The following is a 24,349-nucleotide window of genomic DNA, read 5'->3' as shown; positions in this document are numbered from 1 at the left end:
TCACAAATAATTATTCTCATGTGCTGTACTTGGGACAAGATAGTGGAATCCTCCACTCTTTTCTCTTAATTTGACCTATTAACAGGAGACCTGGGAACACTTACCTGCTACAATGGGACATGTACCTGTAGATATCTGAGGTGCAAATCTGTAATTTCTAAAATACTAGTTCTTCAAGCATATGTAGCAGCTTCTCTGATTGCTTAAAGGAACACGACTCAAATACTATCATGTAATACTCATTTTCGTTTAAAATATGAAAAAGTGATAGTACAGGGGGTGTACGGGGCATGGGTTTATTTATCTCACAAACCACTGGATTCATTTCTTGATTAAAAAAAAGCTATATTCACATTTCCAATTAATTACATCCTAAATGTCTCCAAGCCCGTCCCATAAGCAGGCATATTTTGTTTTCAACGCGTGTAAAATAAAACGTTTGAAGGTAATAATAATAGACATATTGGAGACTACAACGCAGAGAAAAAACTCAAAAGCACACTCGAGTTCTACTGGGGACGCCACTGGGCCTGATTCACGCTTTTGGGAGCCGCAGTGCTCTCTCTCATCTGTACAATGGAGAGGATACTCGACAATATTTACCTCCCAGGGTGGTGGTGAAAGTTTTCCTTTCTGGTGAACTGCCGGGCGGTTTGCCTACCGAATGGAGGCGCTTTTCTTCCCCCGACGCACTTCCGTGCGCGAGGAGGGATGACCAGCCGAGAGAGCAGGGGAAGCTCGTGGCGGAGGTCACCTGGGCCGCAGCTTTGACGGGCGGCGTCGGGGCCTTCAGCTGGAGCACGTCAAATGTGTACACACCGTGCAAAACACGCTGAGCGTGCGTGCACCCGTGTGCGCGGGGTGCTGGGAGTGCGCTCGGATTGACAGCAAAGCGTGAAGGCGCAGGGCGTATGACAGAAAAGCGACAGCCGACGAGGCCGAAGGAGTCCGAGGCCCCGGTAGCGGCGACGACGCGTCCGGTCGCCCGGCGCCCCGGCTAGGCGCCCCAGCGCTGTGGGCCGACTGGTCTCCGCAGCGCCCCACGTGGCGGCCGGCAGGGTCGAGCGGGGAAAGCATATTTGCTCCGCCTCCGCCGCGCACGGTTGCCCTCCGCAGTTTCGCCGCCCGGCTCTCACCCGACCCTCCACCCATCCCCCTCCCGGATCGCGATGGACGCTGCATCCCCCAGCCGCCGCCGCCGGCAGCACCACGCGGGGCTCTGAGCAGCTGCAGGGCCTGAGGAGACGCGTGCCGAAGACGGGACGTGAGCTGGCGGCCGCCGGTCTGGGGAACCTCTCGCTTCCCTGTCACCAGGTCCTGGCGGAGGAAGGGGAGGGACGAGACGCGGCTTTTCCTGTGCCGCCTGCCCGGCTCGACCTGCGCGGCCTGCAGCTTCCTGGGAACTCGAGGGCCGCGGCCGGGCCTTGCTCTGCCCGCGGCCTGCTTGGAGCTGGACCGGGGTGGTTTGGGACGACAGGCCCGGGTAAGAGCTTGAGGGAAGGGGAGGCGGGAGCGCCTTGGGCGGTCGGAAAGGCCAGGCGTGGTGCAGGCATCTGGGATGCACGGCCGCGGGCCGGGAGCGAGACCCCGGACCCTGGTGAGGTCGGCGGGGCTGCCGCCGACTCACCCGCTTAGCCCCTTTGTTCCCCTCCTCCGGCCCTGCCCGCGTAGGGACCCGGCTTCTCCGAGCTGGAGCTCATGGCTGGCCCCCCTTGTCCTTGAGAAGGGTTCGCCGCCCGGCGGGGCCAGGGACGTCCCGCCGGGCCTCGGAGTTACGGGCGCCGCTCCCGGGAGACCCATCGCCCTGCCCGCCCCGGCGGCCTCCTCTCAGGGAGAGAGGCTTGCTGCTCCTCCTCCCAAACTTACCCTCCTCCTCGACACAGGTACCTAACTTAGCCGGGTTTGGTGCCGGAAGACCAGAGCGCGGTGCCTGCGCCGCCCGGTGCGGAGTCGGCTGGGCCCGGAGTGTTGGGTCATCCCTGCAGATCGCCGCCTTTGGGTGCCCAGCGGGACCTGCCGCTGGATTTATACACCTGCAGCTGGGTTACGTGGGACCCAAAGCTGTCCTTCCGTCAGGGCGCTTACGAGCTTTTGTAATGCTTATTGGGGCTGCTTCTCCGATGTTGTTGCTGCTGTCGTTGTTGTTAACTAACTGCCCCATTCTGTGGGGCTGGGGAAGGAGGACCGTAGATTGGCCTATGTTCTGATCCGTAACGTGTTAGTCCATTGCACTTACTTTTAGCATTTCTTTTTAAACTTTTAAGAACAGTTGTCAAGACTGCCAAAATTCCTAATCAAGTCTTTATTCATAGATCTTGTATCTAATTATCATTTGTATTTGGACATCTTAGGAAGAGCAGTAAATAAATTGAGAAGTCAGTAGAATTTATGAAATTGGAGGTAATTTTAAAGTAGAAACTTAATTTGGGGGGGAATTGGATCAAAGTGCTTAGTCTCCTTAAAATACTGAATCTAACCCTTATCAGAAGATCGGTTTTGGGTGGAGGAAGGGGAAAGAAGTTTGCTGGAAAAAAAAAAAAAAGAACCTTTTTAGTAAGGTGTTGTTTGCTTTTTGGCGCAGACGTTAGTGATAAGCAGTAGTGGGATCCGAAGCTTGTTTGATTGTCTTTGACAAAGACGGCTCTGGTTTCCAGTTAAGCAGCAACCTAATCAGCTTATACTCTTGTGCAAAACTGGTTTTTATTTAGTACAATGTATGAAGTTAAACCCGAGGAATAAGGAAAGTTGAAAAACTGCATTAAGCACGCTTTCGAAACATACTTATGAGTCTTTTCTAATTCCTAGGAGGACACCACAAAAATTTGGCTCTAGTCGATGTAAAAGAAAAAAATTTTAAACCCACGCTGATCAGTCCTGGACATTTAGAGGACTTTTTGCCTTTACTTTTTAAATTTGAGCAAAGAAGCTTTTAAAAACAACATGGCAGACGTGGATCCAGATACATTGCTGGAATGGCTACAGATGGGACAGGGAGATGAAAGGGACATGCAACTAATAGCCCTTGAACAGCTATGCATGCTGCTTTTGATGTCTGACAACGTGGATCGTTGTTTTGAAACGTAAGTACATCCCTTCATCATCTTCCTTTGGGGTTGCTGTAGGGACATCTACATAACATGTTTTCAACCATTTGCTGATTTCAGTTTGTGTAGAATTTTGTTTAGTGAGTTTTAAAACTATCTTTTAAAAAGTTCTTGCAGTTTTCCATTTACACTTGCCTGAGAAATAAAAATTGGTAGGTGAACTAACTGTAGTAATGATAATTGTGATGACACAAATGCATGTTTATTGGATGAATAGGAATTAGGGAATACTGATTTTAACCCATAGCTTGATTGATTCAATTTCAAAACATGTTATGAGCTGGGAGAATACAAATACTTCTTTAAAGGTGGCTATTTCTGTATCAAGTAATTGGCTTAAATTGACATGAAAATGCAGATGATAATGAACATATGTTCCCAATTGCCCTTTCTTCATTGGTGTTAAGTCTTAGGACACTGTACCTTTTTTTTGGGTGGGGGGGGGCAGTGCCACATGGCTTGCAGGATCTTAGTTCCCCCCCAGGAACTGAACCCAGGCTACTGCAGTGAAAGTGCTGAGTCCTAACCACTGGACCTTCAGGGAATTCCCTGTACTTTGTTAAGCAAATCATTGCTTTGTAAATTTCAGTTTGGAGAGGGTATAAATTGGATGTTAACCATATAGCATACTTTCCGGAATAGTAGAAACAGACTTTGATGTTTGGAGAGTTTAAGCAGTTTTATTCAGAGGTTGTGTAGAATTTGTGCAAAAATGCAAAGGAATCAGTACTAGACTGGTCATTAATGCCATGTTTTTCCTCTTATGTGATACCCAGTTAGATTAACTGTTCTTCTGAATGCTGAACACGTTTGGTTTTCATTGTTTATTTTACATTTATATTTACAATTTTGAATTCCGGTGATAAGTAAATGAAAACTCAGATGCTTCTATATTTGTTCTAATGCCGTTTTGAAGTAATTAGTAGAAAATGTTTGAGATGTTGACATAAAATTTGGTGTAATTATCTTAATTTCTTTGAGGTGAGAATAAGGGCTGAATTACTAAATTGACAAAGCATTTTTAATCATCTTCATTTTTGAATGATTAATGAAGATGAATTAATAAATAAATAGTTAATAATTCTTAGTTGTAAATCCCATTGAGACTGTACTATTATGATAAAAATCCTTATGAACAAAGTTCCCAAATCACAGTCTGTTAGTGACTCCTTTATTTCAAGTAGTTATTGTTATTGGCAAACTTTGAGAACATAATAATTTTGCTGCTCTGTTAACGCTTGTTTTGGTCAGATTCATAGAAAAGTGAAATAGGTTTTTGAACATTCATAGATTTCATTAGAGGGTTTTCATTGACCTGAGAATTATTTTTGGTATTTTAAAAAGTAAGTCATACCTACCAGTCAAATCAACTATCATGTCTTCCATTAAGTAGTAACATATAGTAGAGGTGTTTGTAATGGCATTTTTTAGAAGTGTTATTATATTGAAACAATTTTAAAGGAAATTTTAATTTATTTAAAAAACTTTTTACTTTATAAATTTATTTATTTTATTTTTTTGACTGCGTCGGGTCTTCGTTGCTGTGCATGGGCTTCCTCAGGTTGCAGCGAGCGGGGGCTACTCTTCATTGCATGGAGGTACCATGGATGATTCAGGTTACAATGGATGATGATGCCGTTCAGTGAGAAAGAACACTGGAAGAGGACCATGTTTTTGTTTTTTGTTTTTGTTTTTTGGGGGTTTTTGGCCACGCCTCATGGCTTGTGGGATCTTAGTTCCCCAACCAGGGATTGAACCTGGGCCCCTGAAGTGAAAGCACCAAGTTCTAACCATTGGATTGCCAAGGAACTCCCATGTTTTGAGGGGCTGAGATCATGAGTGTGGGTGTGGCTAGATTCTCATATCTGGTTTGCATTTATTGTGTTGCATTATGTTGTTTTGACTGAAATATATGAAAAAAAACTCATCCCCCCATAGATGTAGCTGGAAAAGGGAGAAATGTTGTAATGATATTTTGTGTGTAATTATGGATATTCATCTTCGATATCATATGAAACTGAGGGGGGAGTGTAGTTTCTTTTTTTTTTTAATTAATTTTTATTGGAGTATAGTTGCTTTACAATGTTGTGTTAGTTTCTGCTGTACAGCAGAGTGAGTCAGCTATACGTCCACTCCTTTTTGGATTTCCTTCCCATTTGGGTCACCACAGAGCATTGAGTAGAGTTCCCTGTGTTATACAGTAGTTTCTCATTAGCTATCTATTTTATGCATAGTAGTGTATAGGCAAGTGATAGTTTCTGAAGGGTTAGTTATAATGTGGATTCTGAAATATCAGTGAACTTGTCATACTCTTGTACACTAAAATCTGTTGGTCTCTCTGGTACTTTGAATGGGTTGGTTTTTAAAAAAATATTTATTTATTCTTTTGGCTGTGCCAGGTCTTAGTTGTGGCACGCAGGATCTTTAGTTGTGGCATGTGGGATCTAGTTCCCTGACCAGGGATTGAACCCAGGCCCCCTGCATTGGGAGTACGGAGCCTTAGCCACTGGACTACCAGGGAGGTCCCTGAGTGGGTTTTTTTAAACCCATGTTTAAGTTTGAAAGATCATGCACTGGTCATGTGAAAAGTATTGGTCTGCTGAGTTATACAGATATTCCTAATGTTGCCATATGTCATTCTACAGTATCACAAATTCACATTTGTTATTGCGACTACTAATCTCATCAGAAAGGTCTTTAAATATTGAGAAGCTCTGTCAAGCTCCTGGTGGCAGGTACAAGTTGTGATTTTTGCTTGAAAGCTTGAATGTTATCATTGGCAACAAATACTGTCAGTTGTTTTTCCTTGAAGTGAAAGGCTTACTTGGTTAATTTTTGAGAAAATGTTTGCCAGATATCCAAGTCTGAATAACCACAATTTGCCTGAAGTTCTTTCAAGTAAAAATGATGTTGCATGAAAAAAAGTGGCTAGTTCAGCTCTCCAACAGTTGTACAAGTACTCTTCCTGTGCAGAAGTGCTTTATGCTTACTTTCCATTTCCTTAAGTAGGATATTAAAAAGATATGTATTCAAGGGTTGAGGTTTAGTAAAATAAATAATTTTTCCCCCCATGCTAGAGCTTGGCAGTGAAGAATACCATACCATTACTAGTGGTACAGTTTAGTGCCGCTGCCTTGATTCATGCTAAAGCACCAGCAGTTTTATCCACCATTGCTTTTGCATCATTAGTGCACGTCAACGCAGGGAAGAGAGGGATTAAAGAAGAGAAAGAATTATGTTGCATACTCGTGAGAGGTCAAGTAGGGTGAAGACTAAAAGGTGTCCTTTGGATTTAGCAACATTTCCAAGATCATTGATCTTTTTTCTTTTTAATAAGTTTATTTGTTTTATTTATTTTTGGCTGCGTTGGGTCTTCATTGCTGCGCGCAGGCTTTCTTTAGTTGCGGTGAGTGGGGGCCACTCTTCGTTGCAGTGTGCGGGCTTCTCATTGCGGTGGCTTCTCTTGTTGCGGAGCACAGGCTCTAGAGTGCAGACTCAGTAGTTGTGGTGTACGGGCTTAGTTGCACCGCGGCATGTGTCCCGGACCAGGGCTTGAACCTGTGTCCCCTGCATCGGCAAGTGGATTCTTAACCACCGTGCAACCAGGGAAGTCCCAAGATCATTGATCTTAATGAGAGCTGAGTGGAGTGGCTTGAGGGCCAGATTTGAATGAGTTGAAGAAAGAAATGGAGACAGGGAGTATGGAAAAATTTTTGAGAAGTTGTATTGGAATGGGAGTGTGGGGCTTTTTCTTTTAGAGGTCAGAGAGTTAGTAGAGAAAAAAAAAAGTTAGGAGAGAGAATGGATAATTCATAGTATAAGGATTCTGAGAAACTGGGAGTAATGTGCATAATATGAATCACGTGGGGATCTTGTTAACATTGCAGATTCTGATTCAGTTGGTATGGTGTGGTGCCTGATATTCTGCATTCCTAGTATGCTCTCAGATAATGCTGAAGTTGTTGGTTGGAAAATCCCACCTTGAGTATTAAAGCTTTGGTCCACTGGTGGAGAGATAGATTTAAGGTAGTGTGTTCCTTGTTGTAACACAGGAAAGAGGAAGATGTTTTAGGTTTTTTGTTTTTTTTTTTTTTGGTGGTACGCGGGCCTCTCACTGTGGTGGCCTCTCCCGTTGCGGAGCACAGGCTCCAGACGCACAGGCTCAGCGGCCATGGCTCATGGGCCCAGCCGCTCCGCGGCATGTGGGATCTTCCCGGACCGGGGCACGAACCCGTGTCCTCTGCATCAGCAGGCAGACTCTCAACCACTGCGCCACCAGGGAAGCCCGATGTTTTAGGTTTGATGGTAAAAAGTTGAAGGGATTTCTGTCTGATGACGTCTGTTTTCTCCCTGAAGTAGGAGATTGAAAACAATGGTAATATCTAGGATTGGTATGGGGAGATGATTATGTTCATGCAGTGCTTGTAGCTTCATAGCAGATATCCCTGCCTATAAGCTAACTATACGCAGAGTTCCAGTCTTAAAATATTTTTATGGTCTTTTTTTCCCCAGCTTTATTGAGGTATAATTGACTATAGTCTAAAAATACTGATTTGACCGTATTATTCCTCTTTACAAAATCATTTGTGTTCTTTACCTAGTGAATAAATTTTAAATGCCTTCAAATACCTCTGCTGCATCTCATGCATACATACTATTACTTTTGTTTTTCCATTGCTAACATATTGCTATTGTACAGTAGCTAATATCCAGATATTGAAGAAATTCTTTATATTGTGCCTGTTTTCCATAGTCCTTAAAATGCTTATGGAAAGTACTTTTGGAGTCAAACTGGTTGAGGAGTCTCCTGGAGGAAGAGCATCGTGTTCTTCTCTAAAGGAGAAACAGTGATCGCATCGATATGTATTGATGTTTTTTCTACCCACTTGCATTAATGTACCTGCCTTTTCCATATTTTCTTCTACCCAGTGGCAGAGTAATAGGGAAGTGAAATTACTTTTTTTTTTTTTTTTTTTTTTTTTTTTTTGCGGTACGCGGGCCTCTCATTGTTGTGGCCTCTCCCATTGCGGAGCACGGGCTCCGGACGCGCAGGCCCAGCGGCCATGGCTCACGGGCCCAGCCGCTCCGCGGCATGTGGGATCCTCCCGGACCGGGGCACGAACCCGTGTCCCCTGCATCAGCAGGCGGACGCTCAACCACTGCGCCACCAGGGAAGCCCAAAATTACTTTTTTTTAATCAGTCCTGCAGCTGAGCCTTCCCTGCACAGAGAATGCTCATTGTATCAAACACATATAATCCTGAAAAGTTAGATAAGTGAATTTCTGTAAACAGAGCAGCTGTATATGTGCTTTTCAGTGGACAGTAGAGAGAAGTGCTGGAAGATGAGAAGCATGCTCTGTCAGTGTTCTAGGGGGCTCATAGATAATGAGCTTCAGTGAGCTTTCATTTTGTTTTCAAAGTGTCTGTCACCTTAAAAATGTAAAAAACAAAACACACTTCTAGTTTACAGCGATATATATGTATACTTTGCATAGTACTTGTTGACCGTGTCATTAGATCTTTTAATTCCTCGGAGCCCAGCACTGTTATTCTCATCTTTGTATCCTACCCCCAACACTTAGCACAGTGCTTGGCACCAAAAGGCATTCAGTAAGGGACTTCCCTGGTGGTCCAGTAGTTAAGACTCCACGCTTCCACTGCAGGGGACACACACGGTAGGTTCGATCCCTGGTTGGAGAACTAAGATCCCACATGCCGCAGAGTGTGGCCAAAAAAACCCCAAAACAAACAAAACAAAAGGCATTCAACAAATAAATATTTGTTGAACGAATTGTCAGTTTTGTTTGTGTATTTTAATTGGAGAAAAACAAGTCTACATATTGGAATTTGACTTACTTCTTTTTCTTTGAGAGGGAAGGCTGTAATTTTTAACTGTATGCCAAGAGTTATTGTAAGTTAAGCAATACAGAGTCAAGGCTGGGGGCAGGGGCAAGAATGGAATAAAAGATAAAATGGATCAAAAGATGTTATTATCTTCAAGAAACAAAATTTATTAATCTTTTACAGTTAAAATTTTTAGTGTTTTTTTTTTTTTTAGTAAATGAAGTGCTCAATTTAGTGACTATATTCAGTAAAATATCACCACGATAGATAACTTCCTTTATCTAAAAGAAGTTAAATTTCTTTATATTGTAAATCTTCTGAAATCTTGGTCCAAGTCATATAGTCTGGAAAAAGCATATGGTAGTAATAGTATAGAAACGATTACAGTTCCTAAGAGAAATTCTTTCTCTTTGTAACCTCATGAAACTTTTTTTGCTCTTGTTTTAAGTTACTTATCTCTGTTTCCATTAGGGAAAGATTCTTTCATCATTGCAGGTAGCATTTTGGAAACTATTGCTTAAATTGGATTCATCTGAACATTCTACTAAATCTCATTTGTGTGGTTGACTGATCTGACAGTTCTGTAGAGATTGATCTTAAAGTTTCCTAATTAGGACACCTTTGTGTCTATAAATTGGTATTATAGTATAGTACTGGGTTTAATATGTAAAAATAATTTCTACCTATGATGTAAGAGGTAAATATTTAGCAAGTTTAAAAGTTTTAATAATCCTTTAATTGCGATGCATCTATTTGTGCCATAGATTTGTCCTTTTAGCACTATTCAGGGAGGACTGTGATTATTATATGTATGCTATTTAATTTTGTCATTTAAATTACATATGGATTTTGGCAAACGGATACAGTTGTGTAACTACCGCCACAACTAAAATTCAGAACAGTTCCATCATTCCCCAAAATTCTCTAGAGTTCTCCCTTTGAAGTTAAACCCTCCCCCAACCCCAGTGCCTGGCAACCAGTGGTCTTTTCTCTGTTGCTGTAGTTTTGACTTTTCCAGAATGTCATATAAATGGAATGATATATACAGAGTGTAGCCTTTTGAGTTTTCTTGTAGTATATTACATTTGAGAGTCATCTATATGTGTATAACAGTAATTGCTAAGTAGTATTTCATTTTATGGATGTACCACAGGTGGTTTATCCATTCACCTCTTGAAAGACATTTGGGTTTTTCTAGTTTTGGTGATTATAACCAAAGTTGCTATAAACATTAGCATACAGATTTCTGTGTAAATTTGAGTTTTTATTTCTTCTGAAGTTCTTACAGATAAATCTGACAAGATGTAGAAACCGATGAACTGATTGCAAAATTCATTTGAAAATGCAAAGGACCTAGCTAGCCAAAACATGAAGTATAAGGTTGGAGGACTAATACTACTGTATTTCAGTTCTTACTATGCAGCTGCAGTAGTCAAAACAGTGTAGTATTGGTATAAAGGTAAATGGATCAGTGAAATAGAATAGAGAGTTCAGAAATAGACTCATACCTAGACAACTTATTTCAACAAAGGTGCAATGACAGTTAAGTGGAAAAAGGATATTTTTTTATGCTGCTGGAACAATTTGGTATCTATATGCAAAAAAGAAAAAAATTAACCTTTACCTGTACCCCACACCATATACAAAAATAAGTTGAAAAGGAATCATAGACCTAAACATAAAACCTAAAACTATAAAACCTCTAGAAGAAAACATAAGAGAAATCCTTTGTGACCCCAGGTTAAGCAGATATTCTTAAATAAACACCAAAAGCACAATCCGTAAGAGAATAAATTGATGTGTTTGAGGGGATTTTTAAAAATTTATTTATTTAAAAAATTTATTTTTGGCTGCATTGGGTCTTCATTGCCACGTGCGGGCTTTCTCTAGTTGCAGCGAGTGGGGGCCACTGTTCGTGGCGGTACACGGGCTACTCGTTGCGGTGGCTTCTGTTGCAGAGCATGGGCTCTAGGCGCATGGGCTTCAGTAGTTGTGTCATGCGGGCTCAGTAGTTGTGGCTCACAGGCTCTAGAGCACAGGCTCAGTAGTTGTGGCACACGGGCTTAGTTGCTCCGCAGCATGTGGGATCTTCCAGGACGAGGAATCGAACCTGTGTCCCCTGCATTGGCAGGTGGATTCTTAACCACTGTGCTACCAGGGAAGTCTGTGTTTGAAGGTTTTTTACTAAATTCAATTTCTGTAATAGAGGACTGCTCAAGTTACTTAATTTTTCTTGAGTGAATTGTAGTATGTCTTTCAAGGAATTGGTCTATTTAATATAAATTAAAATTTATGGGCATAATGTTGTTTGTAGTATGCTTTTTTATCCTTTGAATGTTTATATGGTCTGCAGTGATAATTCTCTTTTTCTTTTTTTTTCACACACACACACACACACACACACACACACTGTATTTTATCTTTACAAGAGCTAAATAAACTGACAACAAGCATTGTAAATGGATGACCACAACAAAAGCAACAGTGATTGCAATTACCAAACACGAAACACACTCATACTATGTCATAATATTGACATTCAGTCCAGTAATCCTCCACTGTAACAACTCCTTTACTTTGCAGTGAAAATTGATTTGTATATTTTTTGCCTCTGAGTCCTTGTGGGATTTTTTTTTCTTTTATTCAAACAGAAAGTCACAAAAATTATAATCATCCTCATCAGTTCACTCAGTCCCATGTAATTAATTTTTTTTATCTTGATCTTTTGTTAGCACTTTTATGAATTCATCAGTTTTCCATTAGAGTTCTGAAAATGCTTATTCATTCAGTTCAGCAATGTAGTCAGTTACTGGAAACCTGTACTTGTCAGAGTCTTTTCCATGAATTCCTTGAAGATGAAACGCTTTTATAGGAACATTTTTGCAAAAGCATCAGAGTACACCCAGAACTGTCTGTAAATGATAATTCTCTTTTTCATCCTGATATTGGTAATTTTTATATTTTGGTCAATCTGGTTAGAGATTTATAAATTTTATTAATTTTTTCAAAGAATCGGCTTTTAGTTTCATTCCTTTTTTCTATTTTTCTGTTTTAAGTTTCATTGATTTCTGCTCTTTATTATTCCCTTCTGGGTTGATTTGGGGTTTAATTTGCTCTTTTTTTCTAGTTTCTTAGGTAGAAGCTGAGATTTGAGACCCTTTCTAATATAAATTTAATACTATAAATTTTTCTTTTATGTTTTCATTGATGTTCTATATTCATTTTCACTTGGTTCAAAATATTTTAAAATTTTCATTGAAACTTTCTTTTTTACCCTTGGGTTATATAGAAGTATGTTGCTTAATTTTCAAATATTTGGGGATTTCCCAGATATTTTTGTGTTATTATTGTGGTCAGAGGACACACTTAATATTATTTCAGTTATTTTAGATTTATTAAGGTTTTTTTATGGCCCACAGTATGGTCTATTTTTGGTAAATGGACCATATGTACTTGAGAAGAATATATATTCTTCTGTTGTTGGGTAGAATGTTCTACAAGTGTCAAATTAGGTCAAGTTGATTGACAGTGTTGTTCAGTCTATATCCTTGTTGATTTTCCGTCTGTTTTATAGGTTACTGAGAGAGGCGTGTTGAAGTCTCCAAGTATAGTTATCGATTTATCTGTTTAGCTTCATTTCTCTCCATTTTTGCTTCATGTATTTTGAAGCCCTGTTAGATGTCTTAAGATTGTTTTCTTGTTAAAGCGACCCTTCTATCGTTATTTAATGTCCCTATTTATATCTGATAATTTTCCTTGTTCTGAAGTGTACTTTGACATAAATATAGCTACCCCAGCTTTTCTTTTTTTTTTTTTTTTTTTTGCGGTATGCGGGCCTCTCACTGTTGTGGCCTCTCCCGTTGTGGAGCACAGGTTCCAGACACGCAGGCTCAGCGGCCATGGCTCATGGGCCTAGCTGCTCCGCGGCACGCGGGATCTTCCCAGACCGGGGCATGAACCCGTGTCCCCTGCATCGGCAGGTGGACGCTCAACCACTGCGCCACCAGGGAAGCCCCCAGCTTTTCTTTTGATAGTGTTTGTTTGCTATATCTTTTTCCACTTTTTTGTTTTAACCCATCTGTAGCGTGAGTATCTTGTGGACAGTATGCAGTTGGCTTGTGTTTTTTAATCCAGCCTGACAATCTTTGTTTCTAATTGGTGAGTTTAGACCACTTACATTTAATGTAGTTTTTGGTATGTTTACATATGTGTCTAACATTTTATTTGGCTTTTTTGTTGTTCTGTTTCTTGTTTTGTGTCTTTGTTTTTTCTTTCCTGCCTTTTGAATTACTTGAATATTTTTGTAGCATTCTATTTTAATTTACCTATAGGTTTTTTTGACTCTGTCTCTTTGTATTTTTTAGTGGTTGCTTTAGGGATTGCAGTTAACTCAGAGTTAACGTTTAACCATTTAAAGTGAAATGATGAAGGCTTACAACTATGTAGATTCCTTTATCCCTGTGTTACAGTTGTCATATGTATTGTCTACATATGTTGAAAACATCAAGAGACAATGTTGTAATTTTTGCTTTCAGCAGTTTAATAGGGGGAAAATAATCTATTATATTTACCCAGATATTTATCATTTCTGTTGTTCTTCCTTCATTCCTGAAGTTCCATGTATCTCTCTGCTGTCATTTCCTTTCATCTTGAAGAACTTTCTTTAGCATTTCTTTTAGGAGAAGTCTTTTGGTGGTGAGTTCTCTTAGTTTTCCTTCATCTGAGAATGTCTTTATTTTACTTTCATGCTGTGAAGATATTTTTGCTGGATATAGAATTGTGTAGTGCCAGTTCTTTTCAGCATTTAAAAGATGTTGTTCCACTATCTTCTGGCTTTTATGGTTTCTGATGAGAAATCTGCATTGATTCTAATCTTTGTTTGTGTTGTTTTTCTTCTTTCTGCTTTCAAGATCTTTTTTTCTCTACCTTTGATTTTTTGCAGTTTGATTGTGATTTGTCTGTACATGGTTGTCTTTGAATTTGTCTTATTTCAGGTTTAATGAGCTTCTTAAATCTGTATGTCTTTCACCAAATACAGAAAGTTCCTTCAAATCTGTATTCTATACCAATTTTTTTTCTCATTCTGGGACTCCAGTGGCACAAATGTTACTTTTTGATATGCTCCCTCAGATCCCTAAGAATCTGTTCCCCTTTTCCCCCCCAGTTTTTTTCCCTGTGTTCTTCAGACTGAATAATTTTTGTCGATCTGTTTTCAGATTCACAAACTCTTTATCTGTCATCTTCATTCTGCTCTTGAGCCCATCCAGTGAAGTATTCTTTTCTCCACAAACTGTTTTTTCATTTCTAAAATTTTCATTTGATTCCTTTCATACTTTGTATTTTTCTGTTGAAGACTTCTGTTTCCAATCATTTCAAGAATGTTCACATTCAGGAATGTTTGTGGAGTATAGTTATAATAGCTGATTTAGAGTCCTCTCTGATAATTTTAACAACTAGGTTGTCTCAGGCTTATATGTGTTGACTGTCTTCTTTCTTGAATTGGATACATCATATTGTATTGATATTTTGTGTGTTTTAGGTTGTTTTGGATTTTATCCAAGACATTTGGAATATTATACTGTGAGACTCTGGGTTTTATAAAAACCCTCTGGAGAATGTTGATTTTGTTGTTTTCTTTTGCATGCAGTCATCCTGGTTAAATTTAGACTGCAAGCTCTGTCTTGCTCTCTGTGGGTGGTGGTTCCAATGTCAGTGGTTTCAAAGCCTTTGTTATGGTGTTTGGGTCTACTTTGTGCATGTGTCACTCAGTTTAGTCTGGGACTTGGGTGGTGGATTATGTCATAGTGCAGTTGTCAAAGTGTTTGCTATTGTTTTTTATCTTTGTCTTCCATATATTCAGAGGTGGACTCAGAACTTGTGTCAGGGATCATTTTTCTAGCTCCTTTTTCTCTGAGATTTCCCCCACACCTTTCAGCTACCAGGAACCTTTTTACTAGTGTTCTAGCTAGAAAACTGGGGATCTCTTGAAGTTTTAACCACATTTCCCCCACTCCCCACCCATTCTTCAACCCCCTTGTGCTGTCATATACTTTCTGGGACTGGGACTGCCCTCAGTGTGAAAGTAGTAAGAGAAAAGACAGAAAAAAAAATAGCATGATTCCTTTCATGCTCTTTTGGCTATAGGGGCTCCTTTTCTTAGTTCCCAGTTCTCCCAGGGCCTTAGATGTTTGTGCCACCTCTACTGCACTGTGCATGTATCACTCAGAGTTTTGTTTGGGGCTTTCACCTGGGTCTGGCCTTGAGGCCAGACTGGGAGGAAGATACCCCAGGAATTTCTCTTCATACCCTCTGGCTCACAGAGGCCCCTTTTCTTGGTCCTCTCAGAGTTCTTTTGTACCCCCCTGCTACGTGCTTTCGGGAGTTGGCCTGTCCAGGGATCAAAGCTGGAAAAGAAAGGAGGAAAGGAAAAAAGCCCTTGAAACTCACTTCCAACATGGGTCATTATGTTTTGACTTCCTTCCCCAATCCATCTGCTGTTGTCTAGCTTATTTCGGTTAACAGATTTAAGTTTATTTTGGGGAGTTATGAAATAGGTTTGTTTCAGAAATTTAGAAAAGGCAGAAATCTAGAGAATGAAAATTATAATTGCACCATCTAGAAATAAGCCATTTTAACTTTTTGCTCTACTTTCTTTGCATATTTTTATGTGATAAACACCAAAATGGATATATTTTTCCCTTTTTCTTTCTTTAATTAATTTATTTATTTTCGGCTGTTTTGGGTCTTCATTACTGTGTGTGGGCTTTCTCTAGTTGTGGCAAGCGGGACTACTCTTTGCTGTGGTACACGGGCTTCTCATTGCAGTGGCTTCTCTTGTTGCAGAGCACGGGCTCTAGGCATGTGGGCTTCAGTAGTTGTATCACGCGGGCTCAGTAGTTGTGTCACATGGGCTTAGTTGCTCCACGGCATGTGGAATCTTCCCGGACCAGGGCTCAAACCTGTGTCCCCAGCATTGGCAGGTGATTCTTAACTACTGCACCACCAGGGAAGTCCCCCTTTTCTTTATGTATTTGTATCATTAGTTCTTAGTAAACAGCTTTAAAAAACCTGCATAATCTGCCATACGGATGTGTCATATGCTTAATTATACCCTTGTTATTAGATATATAGGTTATGCAACAATGAGCATCTTTGTACATGCATTTTTGCCTGATGGTATGTTTTTTTGAACTGCTGACTTCAAAATTACATGTAAGAGGAAACCAAAGTTTGCTTATCTGTTTGGATTAATAATATTTAATTGTTTTTAGAAGTCTGACAAAATATGTTCATATATAATTAACCTTCTCATGAGTAATTTCAAAGTGGAACTGCTATTGGTAGCAGACCTTGTGGTTTTTGATTGTTTTGAACTTTACAGTTGATTGCAGGAGAATCTAATTGAAGATAATGTTACAAGTTTTTATTCCCTGGAGGAATGAATGAGTAGGTTAGTGAATTTTTTTTAATAAATTTATTTATGTATGTATTTATTTATTTTTGGCTGCGTTGGGTTGTCATTGCTGCACGTGGGCGTTCTTTAGTTGCGTTGAACGGGGGCTGCTCTTCTTTTGGTGTGCAGGCTTCTGATGGTGGTGGCTTCTCGTTGCGGAGCACGGGCTCTAGGTGCGTGGGCTTCAGTGGTTGTGGCTCATTGGCTCTAGAATGCAGGCTCAGTAGTTGTGGCGCACAGGCTTAGTTGCTCCGCGGCATGTGGGATCTTCCCGGACCAGGGCTCCAACCCATGTCCCCTGCATTGGCAGGCAGGTTCTTAACCACTGCACCACCAGGGAATTCCCTGATTTTTATCTTTTAAGAGAAATCGGAATGGAAATTCTATAAGTTTATTTATTTTATTTATTTTTGGCTGCGTTGGGTCTTTGTTGCTGCATGCGAGCTTTCTCTAGTTGCAGTGAGTGGGGGCTACTCTTCGTTGCAGTGCACGGGCTTCTCATTGCAGTGGCTTCTCTTGTTGTGGAGCATGGGCTCTAGGCACGCGGGCTTCAGTAGTTGTGGCTCGTGGGCTCTGAGTGCAGGCTCAGTAGTTGTGGTACATGGGCTTATCTGCTCCGCAGCGTGTGGGATCTTCCTGGACCAGGGCTCAAACCCGTGTCCTCTGCATTGGCAGGCAGACTCTCAACCACTGTTCCAGCAGGGAAGTCCCCCAGAATGGAAATTTTAAAATAATGTTAATATATTCCCAGTTTAATTAATTAATTAATTTTGTATCTGCCTTAAGTACATGTTCATACAGAAATAAAGTCTGTATTGGAAATACAGAAATAAAATGCGAGTGTTGAATTTGGGGGGGAGTTATTTATGACTTTTGCTGTTCTAATCAGAGATTTTGTATATCCTGAAGTATTTGTCTATGTATATGTATACATCTTTAGATTATTTTTGTTTTCTTGGTGGAGGTTTGAATATTCTGTGTTTCATTTTTAAAGTTTATTAAATTCTCTCATAGCTAGCCAAATTTTATGAAATAAAGTTTTAAAAAAATATTTATCAATTTAGCACAAATCTAAAGGTAATATCATTTTTAGTGGCCTAGGGGTGGGGTAATAGGTACTCTAAAATGCTTCTGATGGGAGTATACAGTGGTATAGCCTCTTTAGAAGTCAGTTCGATAATATCTGTCAAACCAAAAAATGTACTCACAGAAATACTTCTGAAGGGACTTCCCTGGTGGTGCAGTGGTTAAGGATCCGCCTGCCAATGCAGGGGACATGGGTTCAAGCCCTGCTCCGGGAAGATCCCGCATGCTGCAGAGCAACTAAGCCTGTGTGCCACAACTACTGAGCTTGTGCTCTAGAGCCCGCGAGTCACAACTATTGAGCCCGCATGCCACAACTACTGAAGCCTGCGTGCCTAGAGCCCCTGCTCCGCAACAAAGAGAAGCCACCAAAATGAGAAGCCCGCGCACCGCAACAAAGAGTAACCCCCTCTCGCCGCAACTAGAGAAAGCCCACACACAGCAGTGAAGACCCAATGCAGCCAAATAAATTAAATTTAAATAAAGAAAGAAAGAAAGAAAAGAAATACTCAAAATCTTTCCTTCTTAAATACTGGTACAAATGTGCAGATACACTCCCAATATTGTTCACTGCAGGACTGCTTCAAGTAGTAATAAAACTGGAAACCATCTAAATGGTTAACAGTGTATGGCTATTCATTATATTGGCTATTATGTAGACATTAGAAAGATTGAACTAGACCTATTCATATTAATGTGGGAAGGTGGTCACAACATATTGATTAAAGAAATGAGCAAGTTATAGGATGGTATTTGTAGTGTGATCCTACTTGTAAATAACAAAAGCTTGATGACCAGGCACTGGAATCATCTGATGACTTGTTCTCTCACATGCACTTGAATACTGGCTTTTAGTTGCATTTGTTAGAACATCTACTGGCCTTGCCATGTGGCTAATTGAGCTTCCTTACAGCATGGTGGTTGTGTTCTAAGAGCAAGAGTCCTAAGAGAATCCAGTAGAATTGAGTTAATGTTAGAAGTCACAAAGTGATAACTTTCACTGTAATCATAAACCTGCCTGGAAACGTAAACCCTCTCAGTAGAAAGAATATCAAAGTCACCTTGTAAAAAAGAATTTATGGATATGTGGGATGGGAAATAATGTGGATATCATTAGAAAATACAATCTGCCACAATATATAATTCTTCAAGCCTCCATTCTTTGCATATACTCTTCTCCTTACTTAGAAGACAGGAGCTTGTCTGCTTGGCAAACTTCTACCCTGTGGTTTATGGAGCATCTTTTATGTGCTAAACACTATATTTTATATACTTTATCCCAAGTTCTTGCAATAACTCTTCAAGGCAGAGAATACCTTGATTTAACTCAAATTTCTTCCTTTTTTTGTGAGGTCTTCCTTTCCCCAAATCCCCTGAGCTGAGCTTTCCATCTCACACCTTTTTTTTTTAATTGAAGTATAGTTGATGTGCAATATTACATAATTTATAAGTGTACAACATAGGGATTCACAATTTTAGAGGTTACACTCAATTTATAGTTACTATAAAATATTGGCTATATTCCCTGTGCTGTACAGTATAGCCTTGTAGCTTATTTATGTTACACATCGTAGTTTGTACCTCTTAATCCCCTATCCCTATCTTGCCCCTTCCCCATTCCTTCTCCCAACTGGTAACTACTAATTTGTTCTCTATATCTGTGAGTCTCTTTCTTTTTTGTTAGATTTACTAGCTTGTTTTATTTTTTAGATTCCACGTATAAGTGGTATAATACAGTATTTGTGTTTCTCTGACTTATTTCACTTAGCATAATACCCTGCAAGTCCATCCATTTTATTACAAATGGCAAAATTTCATTCTTTTCTTATGGTGAGTAGTATTCCATTGTGTGCGTGTGTGTGTGTGTGTGTGTGTGTGTGTGTGTGTGTGTGTGTGTGTGTATTACATGTTCTTTATCCTTTCTTCTCTTGATGGACACTTCAGTTGCTTCTATATCTTGGCAGTTGTAAATAATGCTGCTGTGAACATTGGGCCACATGTATCTTTTCAAATTACTTTTTTGTTTTTGTTTTGCATATATACCCAGGTGTGGAAATTGCTGGGTTACATGGTAGTTCTATTTTTAGATTTTTGAGAAACCTTTATACTGTTTTCCACAGTGACTGCACCAATTTACATTCCTACCAACAATGTTCAAGGGTCCCCTTTTCTCCACATCCTCACCAACATTTGTTATTTGTGTTCTTTTTGATGATAGCCATTCTGACAGGTGTGAGGTGGTATCTCATTGTTGTTGACTAGCATTTCTCTGATGATTAATGATGCTGAGCGTCTTGTCATGTGCCTGTTGACCATCTACATGTCCTCTTTGGAAAAATGTCTATTCAGGTCTTCCGCCCATATTTTTAATCAGGTTGGAGTTTTTTGTTTGTTTTTTTTTATTTTTTATTATTTTTGGCTGCGTTGTGTCTTCATTGCTGCCCACGGGCTTTCTCTAATTGCAGTGAGCAGGGGCTTCTCTTGCTGTGGAGCACGTGCTCTAGGCGTGCAGTCTTCAGTAGTTGCAGCATGCAGGCTTCATTAGTTGTGGCTTTCTGGCTCTAAAGCACAGGCTCAGTAGTTGTGGCACTTGGGCTTAGTTGCTCCGAGGCATGTGGGATCTTCCCCAATCAGGGTCGAATCCATGACCCCTGCATTAGCAGGCAGATCCTTAACCATTGTGCCACCAGGGAAGTCCCAGTCAGGTTGGTTTTTATTTGGATGTTGAGTTGTATGAGCTGTTTATATATTTTGGATATTAAGCTCCCCCCTAAAAAAACTTTTAATGAAACTCCTTCTTTCAGGTTTTTATTACAGCACTTATTATATTTATTTTTACTGACTTAAATTATATTTTTCTCTATTAAACTGAATTTTTTGAAACTGGGATTATTTTCATGTATTCATTTATCAAATATTTGAGTATCCACTAGATAACAAGTACTGGACTTGGTTGTAGGAGAACAGAGATAGATAAGGTACAGACCTTGCTATCAAGTAGCTCATGTTTTCATGGATGAGACAGATAAATGGGAGAATATAGTTTGACAGATGCTTCTGATAGATGGGTTTCACTGAATGTTCTGAAACCACCCAAGAGGAACATAACTGAGAATGCGTGGTGAGGTTTGTCTAAGGCAGGCTTCCAAGAGGAGGTACTCTCTGACCTGAGTGTTCCTAACATTTTTTACATTTAATTTTAAAAGTTTCCTTGAAAAAGGAATACAAGTGAAAAAGAGGAGAAGGGGCTAAATGTTTCTTGCAGAGGGGACCTGTTCAAGGCCACGAGGATCTGGAAAGTCTAGTGAGAGATTCTAGTTGGAATTTAATTAAGATATTAAACAGATTTAGGAGGTAGTACCATCAAGATTAGGTGTTGATTTTTGTATTTTAGAAACAGGAGTTTGGAAGAATTTTATGATTTTTACTTGAGTGGTTGGATGGCAGGTTAGAGAATAAATAGTATGGTTTTTGGTAGGGAAACTTTGTTTAGTTTTGGCAGGTTGTGTTTGATGGTTCCTGAAACATCTCTAGGTATGACAGATGAGTAAAGGAGGCAGTTGGGTCTGTAATTCTGGGCTTCAAGAGAGCAGTTTAGACTAGAGTCTAGATTTGGTGTTTTGCTTTCTATGAGAAATGAGAGATAAAAGTGGATTCACTTTTTTGTGTTGTGGGAAGGTGTGGGGCAGGGGAAGGAGACCTAATGGGGGTTGGTCTAGGATGAAGGCATGTGTGTGGAGGGGTGGAGACATATTAGTGAGGGGTTGGGCATGGGGGTGGAGAGGCAGATCAGTAGGGGAGCTGATGGAATTCTTTTTTGTTTGGTTTCTCTTTCCATAAGCAAAAAAGTTCTTACTTTTTCTTGGTATTATTCATTCAACAAATAAAACTTGAGTATCTTCCCATACGCAGAGAACCCTGTTGGGTGCTGTGTGAAATACATCTCTGTTCCTGAGGAGCTTACAGAGTTTTAGGAGAGAGTTACAGTGGACAACAAAAAATGAAATATAAATTGTCAAAGTAAATTAAGACAAAAAACAGGAGTCCTGTTTTGAGTAGTTAGTAAAGGTAAGCCTGAAGCTGAGGAGGTAACATTTAGGCTGACAGAAGGATGACAAAGAACCAGCCATGGGAAGAGTTGGGGGAAAAGCATTTTAGGCAGAGGGATCAGCACACACATTAGCATCTTTATGTATCTTTATCTTTTTATCAGTCTGTTGAAAACCATGAGTTCATACCAGTACCCCCAGTTCCAATCTAACACCACAGGGTTCATTCTAGTTTTCTCTTTTCAGTGTTTCCAACTCCAGTCCAGTGAGGTATCTGGCTCCCATTATCCTCAATATATTTATTAATTTGATCACTTCCCTTGTCTGTGTCAGTTGCCCATTACTGGGGCATTCCCCTGCATAGATGCCCTCTTTATGTTGCTCATGCTCTCACACCTTATTCCAGACTGATCTTCTCCCTCTAGAAATACTTTGCTCAACACTAGTGCTAAACCTGTCTCTTAATGTGAATGTCTAAGTGGCTATTTCAGTAGTTCAGACAAGAGTTTGAAGTTAGCTTAGATTACGTTTGTAAAAGACGTGGAGAGAAGTGGACAGACTTACGATATATTTTAGAGGGAAAATTGGTGGGATTTAACTAATGGATTGGATGTGTAATGTGAGGAAAATGGGGGGGAAAACTGAGGATGATTCTCAGGTTTCTGGATTGTTGTGATATTTACAAAGGCAGTGGTTTGGAGGTGGAGGCACATTTGTTTTGAATATGCTCATTTTACGATGCCTGTGATAATTCTAAATGGAGATAGTGATAGTGATTTAGTTGGTCTGGGGTAGAGATAACATTTTGGGAGTTTTCATGGTGTGTGGATGAGATTTATAGCTATGGTGTATGAACAAAGGGAATAGATGAGATGAGCTAGAGAAGAGAAGGGAGTTTAGGACTGAGGCTAGAATGGAAAACTAAGGGAGTCATTAAGCCAAGAGAAAATTGAAGAAAAGGTGTGAGATACTCATTGCAGACACTGGAAGAAATGTAGCAGAATTATTGGGCATTGTGTTTATTTAATATTGGTGATCACAGATTTATAATGAGTTTTCTTGATTATGTAAATTAGTTTCTTAGTTAATCTCTGTTGACATGGATACAGACCTGGGGAAGTTGTGGCTGTGGTTGTAGCCCAGGACGAAGGGCAAGGAACGCGAGGGTCTTGTTCCTAGAAGATAGGCAAGTGCTTCCTGAATAGCCATGAAGCTCAAGTTGAATTTAAAGGCCCATTTGAAGTATCTATCAACACAGGGTTTCTTTGAAAATGATTCTAGGAAATTGTTACTAACCAACAAGTGAAAAGACAGTTTTAAGGTCTTATAAATGTTTATATCACAGTGACTGTCTTAAAGCAGGTATGTTAAGCAACAACACTTGTTAGTAATTTGTTTTAGTTGCAATATGAACTTTCAAGTAATATAACTATAGTTCTTTCAATTATTCTGTACTTTTCAGAATTCATTAATTACTATTGATGTGTTTTTCTCTACTTTTTTTGCTCAATTTATAGTTAATTTGTATTGTTGAGATTTTTGTAAATTGCTTTGGTTCTAAATTGAAAAATTAGTGAATATGCCTAAAATACCTTCTCATGGTTTTAAAAGTAACTCAAGAGCTAGAAAAACAAAAATTTTTTCCTGTCTAATAGCCAAAAGTTACAACAGATGTTTTGTACCATACCTTTAAAAAGTTCACAAAGCAGGTTTTCATTATACCTGACATAAAATAAGCCCTTTTAAAATATGTATGCAGGATATTTTTATTTTTCTCTTAGAAATAAAATTGATCACAGTTAACGGCTGAGAACCTATGTTTAGAACTTCTTTCTTTGTGGTTTTTTTTTTTTTTTTTTCATTGGCCCCTTAGCCATACTTGTTCAGGAGATTCATCACATTTTAGGGAACACAGCAGGGATCATAGTTATTCCCCAAATAAGCAGATACCACATTTCCCCATGAATTATAGATAGTTATACTGAATATTTCTCTTAGATTTTGTGTTTTGATGTCCAGTTTTTGTACTGTATAAGATAGATGGATATTTTCTTATTTTTAATATAAATCATATGGTAGATCCATTCTTTTCATTTGATGTGAGGACTGTCAACTTCAAAATTTTGTTCTTTTTTCAAAAGCTACTGTTTTCTAAGGCAAAAAACGTTATTTTTAAGAGTGTGTTTTTCCTCAGTAGAATTAACACTTTTACAATCTTATCTCTTTGGTTTACTAACATATTGCCAATGTAGAGAGCAGCAAAAATGCTTTAAGATTCTGATATGCTCGTCAGTCTTCTGATCTTACCTGAGAACTATCAGACTATCTCCATAACCTAATCTTAAAGCATTTCCTCCTCAGAAAATTTATAGTGACTATGTGACCTAGGTTGCCAGTGATGCTGGCTAATAAAAACCACCTGTGTTTAATCAGTGACTGGTCAGTCACTGAATGCAAGAGGTCTTCTAAAATCTTTGATAATTTTCCTGCCGCTGGACCCCTTAAGTGCATCATTCAAGCAGATAAATAAAGGTTAGAGTTACTTTGACGTTCATACATTACAGATATTTTTAAAAAGCTACTGAAGATATGTGCACACTAAAAATTGGAGGAAAAATAATTCCACCGAAACGTTGAGAGTCCAGCAAGCCCTCTGTATCCCTCCACGTATCCTCTGTATCTGTACCATTTAATATAAGGAACTTGAGCATCCACAGATTTTGGTATCCACAGGGGGCCCTGAAATCTTTCCTCCTTGAACACTGAGGGATGACTGTAGTGCCTTTTGTATTATCTGTAGCTCATTTGAAGTTTA

General features: G+C 39.7%; 1 protein-coding gene across 4 annotated transcripts in view; it reads left to right on the top strand.

The window, feature by feature from the left end:
- The first annotated feature begins 1,086 nt into the window (after positions 1-1,086).
- The window catches only part of HECTD1 (HECT domain E3 ubiquitin protein ligase 1), a 93,509-nt gene continuing 70,246 nt past the window's right edge, over positions 1,087-24,349 (top strand). For all 4 annotated transcript variants that reach the window (XM_032624369.1, XM_032624373.1, XM_032624372.1 and 1 more), the window contains exons 1-2: positions 1,087-1,483; positions 2,806-3,080. In XM_032624369.1, the coding sequence (XP_032480260.1) occupies positions 2,941-3,080 (140 nt within the window). In that variant the 5' untranslated portion in view covers positions 1,087-1,483; positions 2,806-2,940. The remainder of the gene's footprint in view (positions 1,484-2,805; positions 3,081-24,349) is intronic.

This window comes from Phocoena sinus, chromosome 2 (assembly GCF_008692025.1).
Source record: "Phocoena sinus isolate mPhoSin1 chromosome 2, mPhoSin1.pri, whole genome shotgun sequence".
Lineage (NCBI taxonomy): Eukaryota > Metazoa > Chordata > Mammalia > Artiodactyla > Phocoenidae > Phocoena > Phocoena sinus.
The sequence above is the reverse complement of the archived record's forward strand: the minus strand, read 5'-3'. Positions and strand labels throughout refer to the sequence as shown.